Here is a 27,909-nt window from a genome sequence, read left to right as displayed (position 1 = left end):
GGCAGCCTGGCTCTGCTCGGGGCGAGGGCTATCGAGCTGTACAAGTTGCCCCTCTCCTGTGTACCTTCCTCCTTCCTGTTTGCTCTGCTGGGGCAGCAGGTGGAGGCTCCAGTCAAAACAACCCAGTCCCCTCCAGGGACCACCTGTCATCACTGCTGTCAAAGCCCAGGGCATGACCCCGGAGATAAGGCTCTTCATCAAGTGCCCTCTCTCTCGGGGACCTGCTATCACCACGCTAGGCCAGGTCTCTGAGCGGGTGGCCCCTTCCCTAACCTCTCTCCATATCTCTTCCTGACCCTGGCCTGTGTCACAAACCCCTGCCCCCCTTCTCTCTGACATCCTTTTCTCGTGCCCTACTGGCCCATCAGCGGGCCAGAGGAAGCCTTTGCCTTATCTTTATAGGCTATCTCAGCTCTTTATCTTCTCTCTCTGCTAGACCCCTTTAGGGCCACCCACCTCCCTACTCCATACACCTACATCCAAGATCTTCCCTTACTGCTAGAGAGGGTCGTCCATGCACCCGCGTGGAGGGAAAGGGCTTGTTTTGAGAGGCATCATCCAGGGATATTCTGAGGTCAACCTTGGAGCTTGGGGTAGAGCGTTGGTTCTACACCTTCCTAATGCAACCCTTCAAGACAGTTGTGGTGACCCCCCCCCCCCAACCATAAAATTATTTTCGTGGCTACTTCCTCACTGTCATTTTGCGACCCCTGTGAAAGGGTAGTTTGACTCACAAAGGGGTCGCAACCCCCAGGTTGAGAACCACTGGGGTAGGGGTAAGCTGGGCAGCAAGTGCAACTTGACTTCAGCAGGGCAGGTGAGTGACAGCTCAGCCCAAGTGCACAGACTGGGAGGGAAACCAGTGGGACACTCATCCCTGGATGGGGAGTTGGAGTGGGGGCATGTGAGTGGGGTGGGTGAGGTCCAGGGCCTTCTCTACATCCCTTCAATCAGAACTTGTCTGCTCACATCCATTTCCCATTAGGGTTCCCAAAAAGGCCTCATTAAAAAAAACAACCAGTATGGATGTGCTTTATACAATTGATGTATGTATATGTATGGATTGTGATAAGAGTTGTATGAGTCCCTAATAAAATGTAAAAAAAGAAAAGGGGGAAAAAAAAGAAAGAAAAGAAAATGATGAGGGCAAAGAATGTACAGACAGATGTGCTTTATACAATTGATGTATGTATATGTATGGACTGTGATAAGAGTTGTATGAGCCCCTAATAAATTGTTTTTAAAAAATTTTTAAAAACCAACAGGTAAAGATGCGTGCATGCTCCCACCTTAACCTCATGTGCCTGGTTTTCCCAAAAACCGTTTGCTGCATGCAAATGGAGGAAATAGAACAACGGAAATCTAAACACCAAATATTGTACTGAGTCATGCACAAGCCAAGCAAACTCTTTTTGGTCCATTATCTTTCTCCTGCCCTGGCTCTGCCCATGACAGACCCAGGTCCACTCCTCAGTGGCAGTCACTGGTTGAGCAGCCCAGGCCGCCAGACCTGTCAACACCACAGTGTAATTCAGAGCTCAGGGGCATTCTGAAGCATTGCGCTTGTTTATGAGATCAGTGATTGATGGGGCCCTAAAAGCTGTTGGCCCAGCAGACTAAATGGGTTGGAATCCAGCGTCAACACCAATACAGATGGGGTCACCAGGAGTCACAATCAACTCAACAACTGGTGGGCTGTTAGGCAAAAACAAAGGGGTGGGGGGGATGAGCGGGGCTGTGGACAAGTTGGACAGGTGTACACAAAACACAGAAGACAAAGCAGATGAAGAGCTGGTGCCGCTGTGAAAACCAACACCCACAAACCACAACGACCGGCACAGTGCGGGCAGGAACTTGCGGGACAAGTAAGTGCCCCAATTTGAAAAGTAAAAAAATCTGCCCAATGGCATCCGGTTGAGGGTTCTTTCTCGAGAGGCTGAGAACAGACACCCAAGTAGAAGGTGCAACAGCCCAGGTGGAAAGAGAAGTGGCCGGCTCAGAGGGGCCCAAAGAGAGCCTGCTCCCGGGGACAGAAAAGGACAGCCTCCGGACCGCGGGTCCAAGAAGGCTCCATGAAAGCGCATGGAGTAGCTCTGTCTGACCTGCATAGTGTCTGTGTGGGGAACCCCCAGGGGTCACCCACCCCATCCAGTCACAATCGGTAAATGTGAAGACCCCCCTCTCGCTTGTCCCGACACCAGGAGAAAGCTCAACACAGAGGGGAAGCATAATTTAGAGTGTATTCACGGGAAACCTGTGACCAATCCAAATTTGACTTTGGGACCGTAATTATTAGGTGCCTTCAAGCCAATGCCAACTCAGTGACCCCATGGGACTGGGTAGACTTGTCCCCCTTGGGTTTTCGAGACTAATTGTCGTGCGCGCAGATCTTCGGTGAGCGCAGATTCTGCCACTGGGCAGCTGTGTGGGTTCAAACCATCAACCTTTCCGTTAGTAGCACTTCTCATGTGCAAAACACCCCCCAATCACCTACACCCACAGGTCTGCTGGCCTAATTATGGGTATAAATAAAATTTCCATGATAATACTTGGATCCAACTATTTTTCTCAATGTTAATTTAGTCTCAATCAATATTTCTAAATCCCCTGACTCCCCTTCAACATCCTCTCTAACAGTCTCTACTAAACAACCTTTCATCCACACCTAGTTGTTACATCACTCAAACCACAGAGTCAATTCAGACCTACAGTAACCCTAAAAAGGGTGCCCCCACACCGGTCCGAGACTCTAACTCTGCAGGAATAGGAAGCCTTACCTTTCTCCCACAGAGCAACTAGGAGTTTCAAACTGTTGGCCTTGCCCAATGCATAACCACTATGCCACCAGGGCCCCCAGTTCATACTACCAGACCAAAAAGCACCAAACCTTACCACAAGGTAAAATACTGGTGATAAGGTTCTGCCCTTCTCTCATAAACCCAGAATGCACCAAACACAGGGAAGCACACGATAAATAAACACGAATTACAAACATCGATGTTTTCAGGACACGGACAGTGCACACGTGTATCCTGCTGGTGACCCAGCTGGCTACCCATCACCAAGCAGTCACTGTGCAGCCAGACCCAGGGCTCACAGCTTCAGGGACATCTCAGGGAGGGCTCAGGGAGGAACTATAATGAACCCATTTTACACATGACTAAACCTGCTGAGAGAGACGTCTGCCTGAGGTCAGGAAAATGGTAGAGTTGGGATTCAAGGGAATACAAGCCTGCCCTCGTCCAACAATACAGGCATGGAACAGAGCACTGATTCCGTACAGAGATGTCAAGGAGATAAATGACCATAGCGGGGGGGGGGGGGGGGGGCATAGTGGGGGGTCGGACAAGAAACCAATATGCCTAACAGCAGTCACTGTGAACAGGCGCAGGTGGGGAGAGGGGCTGGGGGTGGGGCTGAGAGGTTGGCAAACAATACACAGCATGATAGCATCTCAAGGCCCCTGAAAGTATCACCTACAGCGATCCTGGGGATTATCTTTGGGGGAACATTTTTTGAAGTCAAAAATAATCACAAATTGAAGGATGGGCAGATGGCAAGAGATGTGACAAAGCGAGTTTAGTTAGAACAGCGGTTCTCCACCTTCCTCATGCCACGGCCCTTTACTACTGTTCCTCATGTGGTGGTGACCCCCCCAGCCATAAAGTTACTTTTGTTGCTCCTTCGTCACTATAATTTTGCTACTGTATGAATCAGGTGACCCTATGAAAAGGTCATTCGACACCCCCCCAAAGGGGTCACGACCCACAGGTTGAGAACCACCAAGTTGAAGGCCAATGATAGGAAGTGTGTGGTGGGTTTATAGCTGTTTTAACTTTACTGTGTGTTTGAAATTTTCATAAGAAAATATTTGGGGAGAATAATTATAAATAAATACAATCATCACAGCGATATAAAGGATGCAACAGAATCTGCCTGTGTGTTACGAGGAGGAGAGTCAGCAGCTCAGCAGTCGAAGCTCACGAAGCTCGCTTTCTCATCAGAGGCTATTGACACTAAGATCACTGAGGTTCAGAAGTCCTATTCACCCCAGTCCAAAGGAGGGAAGTTCTAATACAAAAATAAAAGACTTCCACTAGGTTTTAAAGTCCGCCTTCATCAGCTTGAAAATCAGACCAAAAAAACCTCCTTAGGTGTAAAGCCTACCCAAAAAGTCTTCACTGCCATCGAGCTGACTGATGCCAACTCACAGCGACCCTTTAAGACATGTGAGGTAGTTAGTTTATTGTGCCAACCTGGCCGATAGACACATGTGGGATTAATTGAAGGGCGGAGGGATAAATGGCTCCGTGAGCCTCGCCTTTCGAGTTCTTGGGTCTCTTGCTTTGTGATGGTCGGACCAGGGTGTAGCTGCCTTAGCCAGTTCCCTGCTTTAGCTGGCAAGGCTCACTTCCTGCAAGACATCCCTGAGAAGCCACATGGACCTACCCAGATGCAGCCCTGGGTGCTGGAGCAGCCGTGTGGAGACCCCTGCCGGAGCTGAGATGTTTACACATTCACTGATTTGGCTTTCCTCCTGCAGTCAGCATCATTGCATGTGTTTTGTGAGATGGAGGAGGACTTTGTGGATTGGTGTTGGACATATGGGTTAATGGGCTAATGTTGGACTTGTGGGCTTGGGCAGCACCGGGTTGGGATGTGTTCCTGATACACACTTACCCTTTATATAAAACTCTCTCTTATACATGCGTTTCTATGGATTTGTTTCTCTAAAGTACCCAGACTAACACACTATGGTAGAACTGCTCCCTGGGACTTTATGAGACCGTAACAATTTACAGAAGGAGAAGGGTCCATCTTTCTCCCATGGAGCTGCCAGTAGCTTCAAATGGCTGAACTTAGGGTTAGCAGCCCAACATGTGAACCACCCCACCACCAGCCCTCTTAGTACAAAGCCCACAGCTTGTGAAATTTCTCATGAACTGCTTAGCTAATTTACTCAAGAGCAAATGCATCTACACCACAAACTGGAACATCATTTCTGCCACTGTTTAGTTTGCGAGAACACGAGTAAGGGGTCCCGCTCTCTGGGTCTTGCCCTTTTTTAGTACATGCCTGGTAAAGGGATGCTCTTCAGGACCAACGTCAATCCATGCGGGGGAGGAGAGGTTTCAGCGTGTCGGGACACCAGCAAGGTGGCCCCTGGCCCTGCTAACGCAAGAGGCTGGAGGGTCAAGTCCACTCGGAGCTGCTTCAGAAGTCCTGGCGATCTAGTTCCAAAAGCCAGCCCTGACAGCCCTGCAAGCATGGTTCTACTCTGGTACACATGCATGGTAATAAGTCCAAATCAACTGGGTTCGTTTTTTGTTTTTAAGAGGAACACAAGCCAAGACAGAGGCCATATGCTCAATCCACAAATGGGAGGTGTATGCCTAATTGCAGTTTCCATACCATTTCGTTGCCCGGAAAGAACAGGATATGCCCATGCAGGTTGTGTACCACACACCAGCTGTCTGGAGGGGCAGGTAGGCCCAGCACCAGCCCAGCCAGGCCACAGACATACCCTCTCCCCTCTCTGCCCATCACTTGCCTGGACCCTCCAATGGATTCCTCACAGCCAATCACAAGGAAAAGGAGCCTGAACGAACAGATGCATCTTTTAAGATGAATGAGGTCAGGAGGCTGGGGAAGGAAGACAAGGAGCTTACGCCTCCACTGGGCAGAACTGAGGCCGTATTCCCTCCAAGTGCCCCCTCTGTCATTACCTACCCACGCAAATGCCCTGCCCACCTTCCATTCCTTCCTGTGCTTGGGATGACCAAGTACTGCCCTCCAGCAGAAATGGCCACTGGACTCCAGGGCCCCGCACAGCACCAGGACTCAGCAGTCCAACATGGTAGCCTCTGTCAGTGTGTGAGAAGCCCTTGGGGGTAGTCGTTGAGTGCTGTGCTGCAGACTGAGAGGTCAGCACTTCAAAACCACAGCCCCTCTCCAGGAGGAAGATGGGGCTTTCTACTCCTATGAAGAATTAGTCTCAGAAACCCACAGCGGCAGTTCTACCCTGTCCTATAGGGTCGCTGTAATCGACTCGATGGCGATGGCAGTGGTTGGTTTGCGTATGCCCGAGTTTGCACACGGGTAAGATCTACCACGGCCACCCACCGACAGAACAGTCCCGTCACCTTCACCACCCCAGATTCTCACGTGCTGCCCCCGTAGGTTCACACTTCCCCAGCCCTAAGCCCCCCGGCAATCACTGATCCAGCAGCTTCCTGAAACCCCAGATTCCTGGTCTTCCCCTGGAAATCCCACTTAAGCAGGTCTCCGGTGAGGCCCGGAACCTCCCCACTTTCCCAACTGTCCCCCCAAGAATGTGCCTCCGGTGATCCTGGTATTCAGCCAGGTTAGGGAACCTCTGGGGTAAAATGCCTAATCCTGGTTTAATTTAATGATCTGCAAAGCGCTATCTGGTATCTCGTCTCTTCCCTCCCCACCAGTGGCTTTGTTGCACGTGGCAGGCATCTATTTGGGGCCGGGAGCTTGAGAGGCAGGGCGAGCCCCACGGATGGACAGACTGCTGGGGGCAGAGGCCTGTGAGGGCTGGCAGCTCCGATTTCTGGCGGAGAGAGGCCTGAGTCACGTGGCCTCCCATCCTAATCCTTTCCTGGGTCTTTGTGCCATGGAATCCTCATTGGAAAACAAGGAGCCACATGAGAAATCATGCTCTACCTCCGAGGCTTGGGAGAGATGGTTTGGATAAGAGGCTGAAAGGCAGCGGGCCGCCAGAAGGGAAGGTGCCAGAAGGGAAGGTGCGTGTCCCTGGCTCATCCACCGACACAGGGTTTCCGCTGGAGGAAGTTCTACTCAGCCTGGGTTCTGCACTGGGATTGGGGAAGATGGGGGGGGGGGGGGGGAGCGCACTGAGGGACCGGGCTCAAATTACAAGCACAGAGCAGTCCTGCTTTTGTTTTGTTTTTTAACATCAAGATTTTTTTTTCCTCCTCATAAATTCGTGATCCCCAGGGCAAGGTACCAAATTCCATCTTAAAAAAGGAATTCGAACAGTCAGCATCATCTCTGAAAACTTTTTGGGGGGGTGGGTGAGTGTGGGGGTAGGCGGGGGGGGGGGGGGGGCGGAGTACAGAAAGTAAACAAAGGACAAAAAGGGCCCAAACTTCAGACTGGTCATCCCTCCCTGGCTTGCCTCTGGCTCCATGGAGGATTCCTGGAAAACCCTTTGGAAGGTTTAAGATGATCAAAGGGAAAGTCCGGCCAAGGCCAGGAACACTATCATTTAGTCCTGCTTGTTTATTTAGCCCCACTGAGCCAAAGAGGGAAGGGTGTTTGAGAGGGAGAGAATGCTTGCTTAATCAACTAAAAATGCATTCATTACTGTGCTATTCACTGTGGCTTTCCTGAAATCAGACACTTTTGCCCCCAGACCATAAGATTGAAGCGATTTGAAATGAAAATATTTCCTGTCCACTGCTTGCCAGCTCCTAGCCCCAGAGTGATATAACAGATGACATCCAGTACAATAAATGCTTTTATTAACCATAAATTTGAGACTGCTTTAGGGATTTGAAGTGTTCAGTTTCATGCTGAAAAAATGTAATGTTATCCACAGACCATCAGTGAGGAACAAAAACAGAGACACAGCTTATATGCTACTTTGATCAAATTAAGGTCCCAAATACGGCCATTTAAAATAGTGGACGCATTCAGGACATCCCTTCAAAGGGGACCACAATAGTTTAATCAGGCGTCTTTAAAAGTTTAATGGAAAGGCATCCTGGGTAGCTTCCGTCAAACAGAGAGGATATTGGGAAGTGTCGTGAAGCTAACGTAAGCTGAGAACCCCAAAGCCTCAGATGGAGACCTCAGCTAGGAGTTCTCAACCTCAGGACTCTGGACATGTGGGGACATAGTGGGATGCTTGCCAGCAGCCCTGCCCTTCACCCTATGATTCTCACAACCAAAAATGTCTCCAGAGAGCGTGCAGAGCACCTCCAGCTGAGCGCGGGGCTCCAAAGCACACGAAGGCAAGGCCAGTGTCACCAACCCTGCCTTCATCCTTTCATCCACAGAAAGGCCGCGCCGCCCCCAAGTCTGAGCGCTGTCTTGGTGCCTCCCTCCAGACTCAAAACCCACTGCTCTCGCTCCTGACTCTGAGCCACGCTGGAGGAAAGGGTAGAGCTGCCCCACTGGGTCTCTTTACTTGACTGTAAATCTCTCAGTCTTTTATGGGGGCAGACAGCCTCATCTGTCTCCCGCAGACCCAAGCACCTGGTGGGTCTGAACTGCCTACCTTGGTATAGGCAGCGAACCCAATGCTTAACCCACGCACTACACCACAGGGCTGGGCTCGGGGCTGCTGAAATCACAAGCTCTCGGTCCTCCCTCTTACACCAAAATGGGTAGCAGTGCGGTTCCAGAACCAAGAGCACGCGCGCTCTCTCAGGTGATCGGGACGCCCACCCCTCCCGGGTGCTGCCCGGCTGCGCCAGGCTAGGGTCAATGCCTTCCTGCCACTTGCAGGCCTCTCGCAGTCAGGCCACAGAGGGGATTGTGGACGTGGTGCCAAGGAAACAAAAAAGCAAAGGGAAAGCGGAGTGGAAGCTGTGCCATCCATTCTCTGGATGCTGAATGTGCCCCCATTACATCCCGCCCGGCAGGACATTTCACGGCCAGCAGGGGAGGGGGCCTCGTCCTGAAAGCCAAACAAACGTGGGCCGTGGGCGCGCGGGCCTGCTCGCACCCTCGCCTTCTCCCTAGACTGATGAATAAAAGATGGGGTTTTTGTCTCTGCCGTTTCCCTGGTACCCTGAAAGAATAACAACGTGTCACTCCTTGACATTTCAACTTACTTTGAAAAATAACCAATATTAACTTTACGTGTCTTGGCCCTTAGATCCGGGCAGTGGGGGGAACAGGGCAAGAGAAATGAGAGTGAGAGAGAGAGAGAGAAGCCAGTGTAATTAGGTGGCCGAGTCACTCAAATTAAACTAATGAAACTGTCTCTAAGGCGCTCTGAGCTGATTTAGGCAATGCCAGCCACAGGCGGAGAAGGCCAGCGTCTGACTCTGAGGATGTGTTTTGAGCGAAGTGGTCTGTGCTGGAAAGAAAGTTCAGTGTTCCCGAACACAAAGGGGAAGAAATGGTTGGATTCGGATGTGAGGAAGCACTCAACCGTAAACCCGCCCCCCTCGCCGAACAGAGGTTTTTAATGGGGACTCATTCCCAGCCGCTGAGGGCGACACGGACCACTGTTTGCTGCAAACCCGTGTGAATAGCGCAAGCCCTGAGCATTCTGGAGGCACAGTAAATCCCAATTTTGAGGGAGCGCACTGAGGCCAAACCGACTTTAAAGGGTGGGAGTCTATCACAGGGGTAAAGCAGCACAAAGGGCACCTGCACTTTCCGGAGACCTTCAATAAGCACAAGAGGACCTTCATAGAAAACACTGCCTTTTTTTTTTTTAATAAAGATACAGATAAGACAATACAAGGCTTAAGTGGGCAACACCATTAGACAGGTCTCAGTGAGCAACAGTTTGGGGGAGAAAAACAGCACCCACAGTTGTCAGTCGACACCTAAGAAAAAAGACGACCATGACATGTCACCTTCGGAGGGTTCTCGGCAAAATCTTTATCCTGACACCAGCCACGAGGAGACCGCCTAAGTCCAAACTGGAAGATAACCTACAAAGCAGGTGACAGAGGCTTCACGATGTCCATGTCGTGGTAACCCTGCCACCCCCCATCCCACCGCTCTAGAAGGAAAGGAGATTGAAGAGGCAGCGAAAGGGCAGTGGAGGGTTACGGGAAGAGCGCGCCCCTTCCTCACAGGAGACCTGGATTGGGTGCCCAGCCAACGTGACACCACCCATTTGCCAGCAGAGGTTTCAGTGCTAGGATGCAGAACCAGTTAGCGCCGCTTCTAGCCTCACACAGACTAGGAAGAAAGGCCTGGCAATCTACTTCTGGAGATCCTCCAGATCATTGCAGCCTGATCCCCTGTGCGTGAGTGGCCCAGAACCCGGAGCCAGGGGCAAATAACAAGATCATCTGAGCAGCGGGGAGCGATTCTTGTCCGGCTCCTGGATATGACTCGGGGGACAATCGTGGAGGGCAAGTAAGGCCATCAGGGCCAAGTGCTTCTAACAGGGAAGGGGAAAGGGGGGCCCATCACCCTCCTCTCCCAACGGCTTTCTAGGTTTGAAATCTGTCAGCATACAAAGTCTAGGGCAGTGGTTCTCAACCTTCCTCATGCCGCACCCCTTTCATACAGCTCCTCATGTGGTGGTGACCCCCAACCATAACATTATTTTCGTTGCTACTTCATCACTGTCATGTTGCTACTGTTATGAATCGTCATGTAAATATGTGATAGGCGGGATATATTTTCATTGTTACAAATTGAACTTCATTAAAACACAGTGATTCATGAAAAAAACAATGTCATTCTGTATTGTGAAATATCGATTTCAAATGACAAATCAATGAAATTATATCTTGAAGCATGGTGTAGCAGGTAAGCGTATCTGCCTGTGGGTGGACCCCCCTGAGACAGAGAGAGGAACGGTGTCTTGGTTCCTAATACCTATGTGTTTTCCGATGGTATTAGGCACTCCTGTGAAAGGGTCGTTCAACCCCCAAAGGGGTCTCGACGCGGGTGGGTAAAAGTCTGGTCATGGGGTGCTTGAGGCAGAGATGGTTGGCTATCAGCTCGTCTGGGTGAGGACAGGACAGCGGAGGCTTCGTCTTCCTGTTCAGTCTTACGAAACTTCTCAAGGTAGTAACAATATTTTTTAAATAAAAATAAAGGACAGATGACTCCTTCAGGACCAGTGCTGAGAGTGGCAATGCCTGGAGTGTGGAGGGAATGTGGGGTAGGAAGGGGGAACCGATTACAAGAATCTACGTATAGCCTCCTCCCTGGGGGAGGGACAGCAGAGAAGAGGGCGGGGCAGGGGGGGACGGAGACGTCAGACAGCATAACGTATGACAAAATAATAATTTATGAATTATGAAGGGTTTATGAGGTAGGGGGAGTGGGGAGGGAGGGAGGAAATGAGCAGCTGATATTAAGGGCTCAAGTGGAAGGTAAACGTTTTGAGAATGATGATGGCAACAAATGTACATATGTATATGTACATATGTACATATGTATATGCTTGACACGGTAGATGTTATGTATGGATTGTGGTAAGAATTGTACGAGCCCCCAATAAAATGGTTTTTTTAAAAATAAAGTGTTAGTACAGATTAGACCAAAGTTGAAAAAAGTTTCTCAAAAACACAATAATAATGCGACCTGTAATTACTCCCTCACCCAGGGCCCAAGATCCTAGAGACCTGGTGACGTAGGCATTATCTAATAGGCTGCTGACCACCACCCGCTTGCTTCTCCGGAGAAAGGGCCCAAGACACACAAAGGGGCAGTCGGGGAGCGGGTGCACCAGCAGATCTCCCAGGCATGCATGTCTCTGCTTTTGAAAAAGAGACACAAGTCCTCTTTAAATGCACGACCATCTTTCCCCAAAAAACTCTTCTCCAACATATGTCTCCCTCTTCTCTTATCAGGATTCATACTAATTTTAAAACATTTTAGACCGACTCTTTCCAAATCTCCCCCATACCCACTCCCCTCCTTCTTTCACGAGATGAGCACACCGATTAAGCAGGTCTTTACCAACAGTACACTTGTCGAGAAAAAGGCAGGGGCGGGGGGCAGTATGGCCCTTTAAGGACAACGAAGAAAGCTGAAACGGACTCAAGGGGAAAGAGGTGTGGGGTAGAATTTCTAAGTCTGACAACTTCAAAACCCAGAGAAAGAACAATGAGGCAGGCAGCGTGTCCAGGGATGTGGGTGATGGGTCACCTTGGGCATGTCTGAGACTGAGAACCCCACAGCTTGGCGGCGGGGGGAGAGAGAAACGCCACACAGCCTTTGACCAATGCAACCAGATGTTACATTTTCTCTGCTTAATTTCGGTAAAACTCCATGACCTCTTTCTCAAATCAAAAAGGCATTTTCCCCCCAAACCACAGGAGCTATCTTCAGTGAAGCCTTCTAAGGATGTCATTAATTCATAGCCAGCCAACCAGGACTTTTCCCACAGTCTCCCACAAAACAAGCCCAGGAAGTCACTGATTGCTTGGCTGGATCTGAATATGAGCAGAGGTAAGATCAGAAATATCTAGTTCCTCCCACAGGGAGGCAAGGGCTGGAAATCAAAGCCGGGCAAAAACTCATTACCACAGCTGGCCAGCAAACCCACAGCCCGGAAAGAAGGCAAAAGAGCATCTTTGATTCTGGAAGGGCCTTCAGAAAATGAAATGCATTCACATCCCGGGGGGTGGGGTAGGGGATGAAGCCTCTGTCTGAAAGGTTGAACCGTTTTCATACAAACTGCAGGCTGCTGTCGGGCCCAAGATTCACTAAATTCAAGTCACTTCAGAGTCCAAACCCAGAATGCTTTGTTAGTGCTCGAGGGGGGCTTTGTGCTATTTGCAGCCACAGTGCAGGGGAATCTGGCCACTCTGAACCCCTCTTTCTACTACCACATACTCTGCAAGGTACAGCTGCAGCCAAATGCCAGGCCCCACTCCCATTCCTTCATCCAATCCCAAGGCCTGAGGGGTGGCCAGGTGTTGGCAGCACACAGCAGAAATCCCAATAATCTGCTGTGATTGAGCACGCGATTGATCACGGCCAGTCAGTCGATTCCAACCAATCGCGACCCTGTAGGACCAAGTACAACTGCCCCAGTGGGTTTCTGAGACTCACGCTGTAGACAGTAGAAAGTCTCATCTTCCGCCCAAGGAGTGGCTGATGGCTTCGAACTGTAAACCTTGAAGTTAGCAGCCCAATGTGTAAACCACTACACCACCAGGGCTCCTTTGAATGAGTACACAAAGCCTTTTTTAAAAAAACCTTACTATCTAATGCCAGGTGGTGAGCCCATGTTAAAAAAAACAAACCAAAGTGACTATAGAATTCCCGGGGAATTTTTTTATGACAAATGCTCCACTTACATGCCATCTCCTCAGAGAAGCGGAGATCATCCAGGTGCAAGCAGCCATCTCTCAGCAGGCATTCAGCTTCCCACCCAGCACTTAGTCATTCAATCATTCACTCCATTTTATGAAGAACCTACTGTGTGTCAGGCACTGCTTCCGTGACACAGCAGAAAGCAAAAGCCCTCTGACTTCATGAGGCTTCAAGGAATCCTGATGGGGATGGTAGCTCAGCTGCTAACCAAAAGGTCATTGGTTCAAACCCACTAGCTGTTCTGCAGCAGAAAGGATGAGGCAGTCTGCTTCCATGAACATTCTCCGGGACAGTTCTACTCTGTCCTGTGCAATTGCTAGGAGTCAGAATCAACATGGTTTGTCTGGTCCACTGTCTCCTAATGGGACTGATGTTGCAATGGGGAGCGGGGACAGACAGACAGACAAGAATTACTACGTATGTCTCATGGTGAAAAGTTACTCTGGAGAAAGCAGAATGAGAAACTAATTTAAACAGGGTGGTCAAGTCTGGTGTTTTCCCATTTTTGCCTTTCAAGCTCCAGAGAGTTGATTCTGATCCATAGGATCCCTGAGGCTTTACATCTTTCAGGAAGCAGATCGCCTTGTCTTCCCCCAGAGGAGCAGCTGGCACGTTTGAACCGCCAACCTTGCGGCTAGCAGTCCAACACTCACCCAAGCTCCAGACATCCCGCCCAGCCTCAGAAAGCAAATGTTCATTGAAAGAATGAATGGCTGCTGAGTGCATCCCAAACCACACACTCACCTGATGGGAAAACCACCTCAGCATGGATACATGGGGGCAAAATTCCAGCCCCCCCACTGACCTAGTCTCAGCCTACTGCCCATGCCCTCTCAAATGAGCTGCCCTTCTCCAGCGTTGGTCACATCTTCCTTTTTGCCCCAACTAGCCCTCACCTCCTGGTTCCACCTGCAAGGCTCTGCTCAAAGTCGCCTTGGTAAGTTCTACCTGCATCTCATCCTGACCCAAGTGAGACCTTCCGCTCAGCCTTTCCCAGCCATTCCAAGCACAGCTGCTTGCTCTTCGCCAGCAAGTCTGTCTCCTGACCCTGCATCACTGCAGAAATGGCTGGGTGCGTCCCACTGAATCTGAAAGGATGGCAGGGCCTGTGCGACTCTAGGAAATGTAAGCCGTGGTACAGGTAAAACTTAGACGAGGTGCAGTGTATCAAAGACTCTCAGGTAAAGGGTGGTACCTCCCCAAAGCAGGGAAACGAAGGCAGAGCCAGGAGCCAGAGGTAATGGAAACTAGAGCTTGGGGTGACATGCCAGAGTTCTAAAGGTGGCCGCCAACCAGCACCTCCGACACCCCACCCGTAGCAGGCTGCTTCTCACAAGGGCAGCGCTACAGGGTGGGTTGTTCTAGAGTGAGCAGCAGGAAGCAGGGCTCATGTTTCTGCAGGAAGAGCAGGGAAGCGCAGAGGGAGGACAAGGGGCTGTACCTCGGAGTGGGGATCCTTCTGTCATCAGAACTCTTTCCTTTGCCTAGCATCCCCAATCAGTGGGAGCCCTGAGGACAGGAGCCTGTCTAACTCATCAGTCTTTCCCCCCAGGTCGTCGAGCGCCCACATTGGGCACGGAGGAATTGCTCAAAAAATCATCTTAGACTCTTTCACAAACGCTGGGCATGGGGGGGAGGGGAGGAGAGTGGTGGGGTGGCGGGCAGAGAGCCTGGAGCCCTCCCACACTACCAGTGGGACTATATACAAATCGGTGCTACTAGCGTTCGCTTCTGCAGCACACTGACTAGAACCGAATGATACAGAAAAGATTGCACGGCCCGTGCACAAGGATGACTCACCATTTTATAAATGCTTCCTATTTTCTATGTGGGGAGGTTGGGTCAGGGGTTTGGGGTTTCTGCTGTTTATTTCATTCTCAGTTGTCTTTGATACGACTTAGATGAATAACCCTTGTTCTGTTAACTGAATACACGCTGTAATTGCAAAATTTGTAAAAATGCAGCTGTTTCATTGACAATCTGAATGTGTCTAAGTAAATACAAATGTTTTTTTAATTAGGCGAAAAAAATGATGCAACCACGGTGGAAAACGGCAGTACTGCAGAAACTTGGGGAGAGAAATACCACATGACTCAGCAGTCGCTCTACTTGGTATAGGTTCTAGAGACACAGGCGCACAAAGCTCACCGCAGCACCACGCACAAGAAGAAGATGGCAACAGCCTAAATGGTCAGCTTGAGTTCATGTACACAAGGGACACACTGTACAATGTTAAAGAATAATGACGGATCTGCAAAACACCTCTCCCTATGGACGGACCCAGAAGGCATGTCGCTGTGTGAAATTAGTCCATCACAAAAGAACAACTATCGTGTGACACCACTATCACTTAAAAAAATGAACGGTTTTCACACCAAAAGAGCCATGCTCTGATGGTTACCAGGGTGGAAGAGAAGGGGGAGTGAACTTACAGGTTGAAGGATAGACAAATGTTCACTGGGATGCCGGGGAAGGGAATACAGATCAAGGAGTTGGTAGAAAATGATGGCATTGGGAGGTTTGCAAGAATTAACAGCAACAGAGGCAAGTGGTGTTCTGTACACAGACCCGCGATAGTGGTGCTCTCTAAGAAGATGCTTGGGTCCACAGGCAGGCTGACCAGGTGTGAGAGAGTGGATGTCCACCAGGGAGATAGATGGGTGTACAGAAGCCATTTGTGCATGTGGACTTGTTACCTTTCTGTAACTGTACCCACGAAGGTGGCGGGGCCTTCAGGGGATAATGTTATGACTTCTTATGCAACGGTCAGGCACCTTCAGGGAACCTAAGGTACAAATATTGGTCTCTCCCAGTGCAGTGGAAAGTGATGGGGACCCAAAGGCACATGGAAACATCAGTGTCTATCACTCAGAGAGCACAGAAAGACTCCATGGGGCCCAGCTACAACTACTACCAACTGTTCTGAACAGCACTGGGGTTCCAGACAGACTGGGTGAAAAACGTGGACCAGAACTCAGAATCCTAAGAGACCTGGTGCATTGGTCCCCTCAAGACTATAGCCCTGTGTCATCCTTTAGCTCTGAAACTGAACTCACTCCCCACCCCCAGCTTAGACTAGCCAACCACTTAAGATGGAAAGGGAAACTTTTACAGAGTCCGGGGAGTTTAGGAAAGGAGGAACGGAAACAGGAAACACTGGGAAGAAGTAGGATAAACGGTGCGTGGAGGGGACTGCAATGGAGGGATTGAAACAAAAGGCATATAAATTATTGGATGTAAAACGGATGATCTACTCTGTAAACCTTTACCTAAATCACACACACCTAAATAAAAGTTTAATTTAAAAAAGCATCATGTCTTGTCCGCTCGTTCTAAGTAAGTCTTTTTGATCCTCAGCGACTGGGCAGCGACAAGGTGCGGTGCCGTGCGTGAATGAAACCCACAAGAGGAAGGAGGAGGAAGCTGTCACTCACCAGGGACCTCACTCGGCTGGCTGCTCCCACAGTTGGTCTGGATTATATTACATTTTCCTCAGATAAAAGGGCAGTTGTTTCAGGGAGGAAAGACCAGTAATCACCTGGACAGATGAAAATTAAAGGCAAAGGGGCTTCTAAACCATATGGGCTGTCTCAGGAAAATGTACTTCTGTTCCAGAACGGCTCAAAGAAACCTCCCTCTTCCTCCAGCCCCGCCTCAAGTGAAATGGCCCACCTCAGAGCCGAAGTCACACCAGTCAGCATTTTTAAAAGACATTAATTGGGGAGGGAGAATACAAAACTGACAAAACAGAACACTTAGGGGGAAAAAATTCCTGGTTTTTTTTTTTTCTTCTTTTTTTTTTTTTTTAATTTTAACAATTTATTGGGGCTCATACAATTCTTTTCACAGTTCATATATATACATACATCAATTGTATAAAGCACATCTGTACAGTCTTTGCCCTAATCATTTTTTTCTCTTTTCTTCTTTTACATTTTATTAGGGACTCATACAACTCTTACCACAATCCATACATATACATACATCAATTGTATAAAGCACATCCATACATTCCCTGCCCCAATCATTCTCAAGGCATTTGCTCTCCACTTAAGCCCCTTGCATCAGGTCCTCTTTTTTTTCCCCTCCTCCCAAATTCCTGGTTTTTATAAGAAAGGTAAAAATGCTTTTTACATCTAAAAAATAGTTCTATTTAAAACCAAATCCCATGTAATTTCAAAAGGAATCATTTATAGTATCCATTTTCAGTGTGAAATGTAAACATTAACTTAAACTTAGCATGTGTTTCTATCAACTCCTAAGTTGCTGCTCTGGAGTCATAGGGCCTTTCTCTAAGTCCAAGCAAGTTTCTGTACAATGAGGTCATTTGAAAGAAAAGCCTCCCAACTAATGTCCATCTATTATGTCACCATTTTCTGGAATGGACTGGGTAGTAGTGAGTTTATTATGTTAATTTCACAATGAAGTACGAAAAAATTCACAACACTTCCAATACTGCTGTCTGTTGGCCTTTCAACTCTTCAGGAACCAATCACATGTGAAGTAAGAGCTCATCACATTTACTATCAATTGACTGCTTCTTAAATATACACAGTAAAGGTAGTTTTCATTTACACTATTAAACCAGAAACTTTACAGGCCCACTTCCGTTCTAGAAGAGCAGTACATGTGTGTTCACATCACATCTTTATTTTGTCATCCACCCAGTGATTTGAAGACAGCTGGTACCTATTAAGTCCCCCCTTTAAATGTTGTAGCCTTAATTAGCTACATCCACCTTCCCCCAACATTTCCAAACAAGGAACCAAAGGAAGGGGAAGCCTTGTTTTGTTTTATTTTAATTGTGGATTCTTTCAACAATCGACTTGCAAACTGAACAAAACAGTCTCCTTTGGAGAATAACTAGCTGGTCATTCCCTTTTTAGACCCCTCCACCCAAAAAGGGTCGGATGGAGTTTAAACTTTCTGTCTCTATTACTTAAGTCATTCTTTTTAATAGTTCGATTTTTAGTTTCCTGCCTGGTGTTATTAATTAAAGCTTCTCTTAAGAGTCTGTTTGGGAAAGGATGAGGGACAGTCTCCCCTGAGTTTCTTCCTGGTGTTATTGAAGCTCCAAACTCCTTACTTGGACTTCTGAGCAAATGGGACTGCCAAGACAGGGGAGGCAGGGGGAGGACTAGCCCGATATGATTTTCTCTGGACAGATGTCATGCCCTTCACACACAATGCGACACTCATTGACTGAAGCCTTTAACTTGCCACATGTACACACACACAGAGTTAACTTGGGCCTCCTTTAAGATATATATACATTTTTTAAAGTACCCATTTATGAACTCAGTACTTCAAGTGTGAATTTATGTCAACGGGCTACATTTTGAGCCAGATAAGGAGCCACCGCCAGAGGTTCCCTCTGGGATCTGTTTCCATCTTAGAGACGTGCCCTGTCTTTAATCTGCAGCAAGACTATCTGTTTCAATGGGATGTGATCACTCTGGGACTTGTGTCTTTTCAATCAGCCGGTGGCCCCCGCCGGGCTTAGAGTGGCAGAGGGGAAGTGGCCTGCGGTTAAACAGAGGAAATACCAAGGCATTTTAATAGAGCAAATAGTCTCTTTACTTCCCACCGGGAGGAGCTTCAAAGGCGGGGGGGGGGGGGGGGGGGGGGGGGAGGGGGGGCTGGAGGAGAGGAGGTGTTGCAGGGCCCTCAGTCACCTCATCGTGTGTCAGCCCTATTCAGAGAGCTCCAAGACAAACACGCCCCAGGAGGACAATGCCTCCCACTGGCCTGGTAAGCCCAGCTCACTGGAGACCAGCCACCAGCACAGAAGGCTCCCCTGGGGCTTGCTGGGAGTGGAAGACCCTCTTGTCCTGCCACACTGTCCTCTGGGGCCTGGCTCCTTCGCCTCGCCTTTTCCTCTTGTTGTTACTGTAGGGTACCCGCTGAGCAGATTCTGACTCACAATCTTCCCCACAGAAGAATCAAACTGCGCCCCCACCCAGGCCCCGGAGGTAGGGTTTCCAAGCCTGTAATCTTGATGGAAGCAAACTGCCACAACTTTCTCAAAGAACAGCTAGTTGGTGGGTTCAAACCACTGACCTCTCAGTTAGCACCGGAGTGTGTTAACCATCTGTAGCACTCAGGAACTCCCTAAAGAACTCAAGCACAGGCTGGTCCGAAGGTAGTGAGATCTCACAACGGTTGCTTACAGTCAATTACTGGTCGACCTATTTGTCTACCCCCCCTCACTGCTGCACTTGACTAGTCTTAAAAACAAAAACAAAAAAAAAAAAAAAAAGAACTCAAGCACAAACCTAAACCCATGCCCACTGGGCTTCTGTCCCGTTCCCTGCAATCCAATCGGCCAGACAGTACAGGTGTGCACAGAGTTTGCAAGGCTGTAATCTTTACAGGAGTTACCAGAAATCTAGCAGGCCCCCACACCCAGTGTGTGGTAAACCCTTATCACAGACCCATGTGGGAAATGGGTTGTCTTTGTTATGTTAATGAACTGGATTTGGACCCGAGTGCATTTTAACTTAATTTCTTTGAAGATAGAAAGGAGATTAAGCAAACAGTCCAGAGAAGGAGAGGTGGGGCAAGAGAGAGGCCAGGCCGCATGGAAATCGCCCAGGACAAGTCCAAGAACAAGGGCTCGCACCCATAGCTGATAGAGTGGAGGAGAGCCTTCCCCCTCCAGCCAGCACCCTGAACTGAGGCTTGTAGCCCCTTAAACTGTGAGCAAATGGATCGTTTGTTAAAGTCACCCACTCAGGCTATTTCTGTGACAGCAGCACTAGCAAACACCACCCGTCAAGGGGAGGTGCCAAAGGCAGTGGGAGATGAACAGGGACAATAAAGCTGGGCAGCCTCAACAGCAGCAGACATCTGTTGGGAGCACAGTGTGTGAAACATTTAGGGTGGAACTGGAGGAAGGAGAGATTTGGGAGGCTTAAAATTAAAAAAAAAAAATTTAAGAAGGACCCAACATATTTTAGGCTACTAAATGAAGCATGAAAATACTCAACTTAAAGACTTTAGCTGTTTTTTTGGGTGGTTGTGTCCCCCCCACCCCTTTGTGTAAAGGAAGCTGTCCATAAGGTCTGAACTGCTGAGAATCTGAGGTGGCTCCTCCCCTACTCCTCCCAGACAAGCCCAGCTGTTCTGGGGAGGAACCCCGTGAAGTGTCAAGTCCCCTTCCTCCAAGCTTCCTCTTCTACACCAGGGCCAGAGGCAGCTCACTCAGACTGGAGGGCCCTGCCCAGCTGCTCCATCCCCAAGGCAGCCCCTTTCCTTGGTCATGGTTCTGAGAAAGTCTCCATATTCCTCCCTAAACCCAGCTAAGCCATTGAAAGCTAAGCTCTGGTTCTCAATGTTTTAGGTGGGGCTCCACTCCCCCTTCTTCTGTCCAGAAGCCAGTCTCCTAACCGAGTGGGTCCTTGAGAAAGCATTGGAATCCTCAGAGGAATTTATTTCCAGGCCGATTCCTGGGCACTGCCACTCAGTCCTGCTGGTTTTGAATCTGTGTTTGCAACCAGTCCCCTTACAGTGAACACTGGGGGCCCCTGGGCTTCCTTTTCTGAGCAATCGAGTTTGGAAGGCAAAGCTCACCCAGGGTAGTTACCTGGTCTCCTTCACACAGCTCTACCCCCCAGTTAATCAGGAGCACCAGGCCCCCAGCACAGCAGGGGCTCAGAGGTCGCTGGGGGTGGGTGGCTAGATGTGGGTGGGAAGAGAAGGGAGGGCTGCCCGAGATGGACATGGGCCAAGAGAGTTCCCAGTCAAGGAGGCAAAGCTGGCTGAAAGACTGAGTTGTGCTTCTTATTAGAAAAGTGTTTCTCTGAACAATGTGTCAACCAGGGAAGAGTAATCACTAATGGAGAATTCTGTAGGGGACACGAGAGCATCTGTAGCCTGGACGGCAGAAATGTCCACGGCACAGGCTGACCAGATGCGGGGTTGGGAGCCGTGAGCTGCAAGTGAATGAAAACCTCTTCCAATTCAGAATCAAATAAACATGCCTGGGCCCGGGGCCAAAGAGAATTCTTGGATTGGACTTTTATCAGGAACCTAAATTCTAACCAGCTGGAACTTCTTTTTCTCCAAGTACCACCCTATTCCTTCCCTACCTTTTGAGATGAAGTTATTTGCCTTAAATGGGAAACTTGCACTTCATCTTCACAATCCTGGCTCCTGGACTCCCTGCAGGAGTCAGCTTTTCTGAGGTGGGACCTGAGTGTCAGGTAAAACACTAGAGGAGGTGTCTGTCCCCGGTCAGGTAGGGAGGCAAAATAAAATGTCCCCTCCTCTCCCGCGGCAAGAAACGTCATTTAAAAACTAATCTACACCTGTGGCAGCAGATTCCTAACTCCCTGTTCCATAAACAGAGGCCTCAGACTCTGAGACCAGAGGGGCACAGGGATGTTACAATTAAAGTTTCCCAGGACAAACAAAGCCATCCCACTATCAGGAAGTAAGTGTTCAGAGCCAGTGTGCTGGAGTATGCCTGCCTGGCCCATGGAGAGGACTTACAAATTGTTGCTTCAAAGAAGGCAGAATTTATTACTCCAAGAGCAAACTTCACCTGGCAAGGGCCCCCTCTTGTTTTGTTTTCCTTTTTCAGGGGTTGGGGAGTGCTTTAGCAGTAGAGGAAGTGTACCCACAACTCATTTCTAAAACAGTGAACTGTGTTCAAGATGGTATCAGCCCCTTAATTGCCTGCTAATAATGGGGAGGCTGTGAAACCTGACCGCTTAAACCAGGCCTGCTCCTAAGGGGTCTGGGAGCAGAGCAGGAGGGCTGGCTGCAGCCACCCTGCAAAGCCTGGGCAAACCAGCAGGCCTGCTGGGCGAGGGCTTCCGGAAGTCCTAGTCTATTCTCTGCAGTGTTAACTCAGCTCTGTCAAGCACCCAGATCCCGCTCCTCCTTTGGAGACTCACTTCTACACCCTTCTGTCCCCTCCTAGGCCCCAGGGAGTCAGTCCTCTCCTGCTGGCAGCACCTATTCTGCCTCTATTCTTACCATGTGTTTGGAGAGCTCCAATTCGAGACTGCACACAACCTCAGAGCTGAGGCCAACCTCTACAGACTGTGCTTACTATATGCTAAGCACATGCTAGGAGCTTGAAGTATGTACACACAGGCACACCACTGACAAGAAGCCCAGGTCAGGGCAGACAGCCCTAAGAGTGTTAGGGAAACACGTATTTCTCAATCAGCCATTCCTATCCTCCCAGAGCACACAGTCTGGTAGGGGTCCAGTCATGAGTCAAACACTTAGGCTGTACACCAGGACTTACTGGCTAGCAACTTCTGGGAGACCTGACCTCTGACAACGAAGGCAGAAGAGATGCAGGAATTGGGAGAAGAGGCTGAGAAGACAGAACACAGGCTGATGCTGTGTGCATCGTGTGCAAAGGCCCAGTGGATAGAGGACGTTGTAACTCCGTGGTCTCCTCTCCTCTACCCCTTCTCAGAAGATGTTGCAGGAAGGCTGCCAAGGTCTCAATGAGTTCAGCTAAGATTTACAGAGCTCCAGACTCTGAGGCCACTGAGATGAGGTTCAGTCCCCAAGTAAAGAAACTAGTTCAAGCACATGTCTAACTGCATAAGAAAAAAGACTTGATTCAAGGACTTGCATAAGGAGCCTCCGCTGTGCCTTAGACCCTTAAGGGGCTCTTGGCGCAGAAAAAGGCACGCCGAGACAGCAGAAACACACGCTGGAGATACTGGGCAGGGTGAGGGGCGAGGCACTGATCCAGGACAGTGGGTGGGACAGGTGGGGAAGCTGAATCAGGGAATGCTGGTGGCTCCATCAGGTGACCAGCAGGCAGTTTCAGGAAGGAAGAAAGGAGCCATGTGTGGAGCTGGGAAGGGCTAGGTAGGAACCTGGGATATAGTCCAGAGGCCCCCATGCTCACCCAAGAAAGGAATGGAGACCGAGTTAATAGATTAATGGGGCCAAAGCAGGAGCTATTGGGAAGGTTCACCACCACCACCACTATCACCCGGAGGTTGTCAGCAAGAGTGCCAGGCAACTGGAGCAGGGCTACCACAAACTGAGATGGTTAAGTGTGTAAGGGGTGGGCACATCCCCAAAGCTGGAGAGAACAAACTCACTCGGCTCCTTCTGAGCACTAGGGTGCCCACAGCATGGAGACTTTCACCAACTCTGCAGAAAGCAGCACACGATCGTCAGCAAGGCAAGGGCACACTGCACATGAGTACTCACCAACATCGCTCCGGATCCAACACAGGTTCCCAAGCTGATTTGGCCTACCAGCCCCCTTTTCAGAGACAGAATGACTTAGCGCCCCCAGGGAAATGAAAAACTTTTGTCCATAATCCAGAATGGTGTGGAAGTATCTGGTTTTGCAGCGTCCCCCATCTCCACCCCCAGAATCATTCAAGCACTCCCTCCCCTCCCCAGCCCCTGCCCCTTGGGGGCAGCAACTTTCGGAAACATCAGTCTAGATCCCAGGAATTTAGCCGGATCAAGAAGTCAACCTGCTTAAAGAAAAACGTATCTGAAAACTGGGAAAACTTGGTGTCTATGTTTTCAAAGGGGAATCAGTGGTGTTTGACTTAAAATGGAACAAGACAATGTGATGTTTCACCCCAACAGAAAAGAGTGTTTGGGGAAAGGGGGGGGGGGTGTAGTTGGCTACCGTTATCGAGTCTAAAAACATGTAGACTTTAAAAACAAAAGCAGTGACCCCAGATGCAGGGATCATATCTGCATTTCTCCACCGTGTCAAAGCATGTGATACAAGCATGTAACCCTAAGGCAGGCACCTCACGGGCTGTTCAGAGCATCCCAGAAGTTGTAGGCCTTCAGCATGACCTAAGCTAGGCAGCCCCATGGTTGCAGCAGCACTGGGGAAACTAGGAAATGCCCGTTTCATACTTTTTTCAAGATAAAGAAACTGAAGCTGGTAGCAGCCCATGAGCAGAGGAGATCATGTCGGTGGCTACGTGGGCGCAAAGCTGATGCCCTAAGTCAGTGGAGTCTCCCAGTCCTGGTGTCACCCAAGTCCCCCGAAGACACCCAAGTAGGGATCTGGGGTCCAGCGTACCCATGAACAGCACCCCCGCCCCCGGCCCCGACCATCCTCTACCGACACCAGCATTAAAAGGGCGGATGATTCCAGGAAGGTTCCAGACCCGGTCCGGCAGCTCTCCAGTCCCATCTCGCCCCTGACCAACGCGGCAAACTCAAGACGCCCTTTGGCCGTGAAATTTGTCTGCAACTCGAGATGCGGGAGGAAGTGTCATCCGCGGGGCCGCTCGCTGGACCACGGACTTCGGCGGGGCGCCCAGCAGCTGAGCAAGCCCGGAGTCCCGGGCGAGTTAACTCGGTCGCAGCAAAGAAGGAACAAAGCGAACCCTAAAGGGGGGCGCACCCCTCCCCAACGCGCCGGGCCCCACCTCGACCCCAGGGCCTTCAGAGAAGACCCCCGCCCAGCCTACACAGGCGCTCCCCACCCGGACAGTCCGGGGATCCCGATCCTAGGCTGGTAACAAAGGTTGGGGCGCCTTCCCCCTCCAGCCGCCAGCCGCCAGCCGCCCCCTCCGCCGGCCCTCCCTCCCGGGCAGGACCCGGCGGCAGCCGCGCCTCATTAGCAACACAAAGCCGGGGGTCAGGCGGCCCCTTTCACCCCGGCCCGCGGGGGCCGGCGGACGCTCGCCCCGGGAGGGAGAGAGGGGGAAAACGGAGCGGGGGGGGGGGGGAGACCCTGGTCCCGCTGCCGCCCTGAGGAGAGCGGCGAGCAGGCTCTTCGGAGCGAGCTCGGCGGCCCCGGAGCACCTGCGCACCGCCCCGGCCGACCCCCGCGCGCCCCGCGAGTTTGCAGACGGCGAGAAACCCGCCAGCCCGCCCGCCCGCCGTCGCCTTACCCTCCAGCCGCAAGTGTCGGCGCCCCGAGCGCGTCCGGAGCCGCCCGCGGCCACGGCCAGCTGCGAGCCGTTGAGGCAGGCATTGACCGTGAAGAAGACGGAGCAGAGCTGCAGCCACGGGGCCATGGCCGTGCGCTCGCCCTGCCCGGCCGTAGTCTGCGCCCCGGCAGCTCGCCGCTTGCCCAGCCGCGAGTGGGCGGGGGCGGCGGCGGCGGCGGGGACCGGTTGCACCAGGCATGCGCAGCCCGCTCGGGCCCCGCCCCGACCCCAGCCCCTTGGGTCCTGGCCCCGCCCCTCTAGTTCAGATTCGTCTGGCCTGGTCACGCCCCCTTCGTAAGCCACGCCCTCTGCCACGCCCCGTCCCACCTCTGGGCCTCCGCTGCGGCAATTCGTTGCCCTCACCTGAGAGGCGCGTTGTAATCAGAAGAATTTGTCCTAGCGATGACTGCTCTCTGCAAAAGCACTTACTTATCCTACAATGTGCCAGGCCTTTTCTTGAATCCCCCGGGAAATACAACAGCCAGGGAAGCGCCACGATTGCTTTAGGTGCCGAAAAGTTGGAGTCAAGAGGCAGTTAGATAACTCCATATTCACCGTGTCGTTGACCTCCAGGGAATGAGTTACGGATAACGCTACCGTTCCCTCCCTGTGAGCAGGAATGATAATCTGATCTGGGGAGGATTTTACTGGCTAACACGTACCAAAAAAGACCCAGAGCTACTGAGTCTGTTCTGATTCGCAGTGACCTTATATCGGTTCCCAAGGCGCCTCGGTTTGAACCGCCAACCTTGTGGTTAATAGTGCAACGTTTACACAACAGCGCCCCCAGGACTCTTTCTGATTAACAGATAGCAGCTGCTCAAACAATGCAGCAATGTGGTTAACTGGCTTGCAGAAGATCACACAGCTGCAACTTGCCAGACCTGGGAGTCAAATCTAGATCCTACAACAATAAAAGGCTCTTAGCCACTTGTTAGAAGTGTGGGTGGGTTCCCCGGTGGGTTCCCCCGTTTGGATGAGGTAACCCAGGCTCAAAGAAACAGAGTCACCAAAGTCGTATGACTTTTCACCACTATCCCCCACCTTTGCCCTGCTTCGGTGACCATGAACCCACCACTTCTGCCCACTCCTAAGTGTAGACCAAGACACCTCCTACACAACCAAGCCACAGTGCTTTTCTGCTTCCACTGTTGACCTAGCTCTTGAGACTTTACGGGAGCAGACAGCCTCGTTGTTCTACCTAGGAGTGACTGGTGAGTTTGAACCACTGCCTTTGTGTTTAGCAGCCCAGTGCTTACCCTTCAGTGCCACCAAGGCTCCTATTGATCCTGACATACAATCTGTCAAAACTCTTCCCTGGCAGCTTTATCCGTCAAGAAGCCCAGGTGGCAGAGTGGGCTGCTAACTGCAAAGTCAGCAGTTCAAAACTACCAGCCACTCTTCGGAAGAAATATGAGGCTTGCTACTCGTGTACTAGTCTCAGAAATACACGGGGGCAGTTCAACTCTGTCCTATAGTCAGGATTGGCTCAGGTCTCCCTCTCTCTCTCTCTCTCTCTTTCTCTGGCATACACACCCCCTTCTCACTTCCTAGTCCTTCACCACTGGCTCTAGCTACCTGACCTCTCCCTCTGAGCCGCCTTGGCCTTGTTTCCAAACACCTTGGAAACACTTACCTCTGCCTGTCCTACAAGGCAAGATGCCTCTACTTCCAGGGCCCAGAATCCCTTCCCTCTCCTGGGCCTGCTCTGTTACTAACCTGGACTTTCCCTCATGGCCCTACACACCCTCACCTCTGTCCTTCCTACCCTCCACATTGGCTAAGGCGGTCACCAGCTTTGCAGGCTTCTGCTGTGGACAAAAACTATCTCACATAGTGCTGGTCCTAGAGATTGCTTCTGAGGTGGCTACCTGTGGGACCAGGGTGTGAGTCAGCCTCTCCTGAACCTGAGGAGTGGGAGGGAGGAGGTAGGTGGTCAATCTAAGGAAAATTGGCATAGTTAACAGAGAAAGGGTGAGTAGACTCCCCTAAACAACAGCATCACAACAAAACTTGGGTGTTGGGCTTCCCTTGCCATGCCCGTCACTGAGAGGAAATGCCTATTTTTATCTCACTGCCAGGATATTCAGGAATTCAGCTCACTCCAGCGTGCATGGGCTGTCATTGGCCATCCACAAGAGCCAGGATGCACAGAGAGCACCCTGGGAGAAGGGTCTAGTCTCTAAAAAGGACTCACATAGAATGTCACTCCTCTGGGAGAGGTTCTCAGTCCACCCTCTCTGCCATCCTTGGTTCTCCTCTTAGGGTCTCTTGGAACCCTCCCAGCAGGCTGTCAGGGGTTCCCCCAATGAGCCCAGGGCTGCCAGGCACCCCAAGGGAAACCACAAGACTTAGTCTCTTTAACACCTGGCCTGGGAAGCTGGGTGGCTAATGTGGTAAAACATATTAACCAACCTTCTACTGAGGAACTTCTATGTCATCCGGGGTTCAGAAACATGCCCATATTTATCTTTGCACCTGTGCCCAAACTATTTTCTTAGGATACGATCTTAGATTGAGAAAGCCTTTAAAAGGGCCAGACTGCTCCATATCTCATTGCTTGACAGAATCGTTTGTTTTTTTCTTTTTCCTGGCTAATCAAGAGACAGATTGTTGTGTTGATGGGCCATCCGCACATCTTTTGTCCGTGGATCAGACTCCAGGAAAGAAGCAGTGCTTGGAGCTCATGATAGAGGAAGAACCTTAGGGGGCAGGCGCCGGTGTGTGGGGGGGGAAGAGTACTGGGAATACTCCCACCAGGAGAAGGCAGAGCAGGGCTGCTCCCCTTTGAGCCTCCTTCCACCCCTGCTCAATCCCCTGGGCCTCACTCTGCTCACTGCAGGAGCTGGGCGGTCAGAGTTAGAGATGGTCCCAACTGCCCTCCAGGAGCACAGAGGGTTCCAGAAAGAAAAGGCTTGAGTTACCTTTCCACCCCCTCCCATTCCCCTTCCAAGGAAGCCGTTCCCATCCATGGGGGTGGTGGAGTGGGAAGAGTTAC

General features: G+C 50.6%; 1 protein-coding gene and 1 non-coding gene across 3 annotated transcripts in view; one reads left to right on the top strand and one right to left on the bottom strand.

Annotated features, from left to right (window-relative positions):
- Nucleotides 1–25,072, bottom strand: part of IL17RD (interleukin 17 receptor D) — an 81,649-nt gene extending 56,577 nt beyond the window's left edge. The window contains exon 1 of one of the 2 annotated variants that reach the window (XM_075550008.1): nt 24,873–25,072. In XM_075550008.1, coding sequence (XP_075406123.1) covers nt 24,873–24,998 — 126 coding nt within the window. In that variant the 5' untranslated portion in view covers nt 24,999–25,072. The remainder of the gene's footprint in view (nt 1–24,872) is intronic. The other variant, XM_075550007.1, reaches the window with a different exon arrangement.
- Nucleotides 14,739–14,843, top strand: LOC142449536 (U6 spliceosomal RNA). Its single transcript, XR_012784687.1, has one exon. It is a non-coding gene; the product is annotated as a U6 spliceosomal RNA (small nuclear RNA).
- Nucleotides 25,073–27,909: the final 2,837 nt, after the last annotated feature.

Source organism: Tenrec ecaudatus, chromosome 5, assembly GCF_050624435.1.
Source record: "Tenrec ecaudatus isolate mTenEca1 chromosome 5, mTenEca1.hap1, whole genome shotgun sequence".
NCBI lineage: Eukaryota > Metazoa > Chordata > Mammalia > Afrosoricida > Tenrecidae > Tenrec > Tenrec ecaudatus.
The sequence above is the reverse complement of the archived record's forward strand: the minus strand, read 5'-3'. Positions and strand labels throughout refer to the sequence as shown.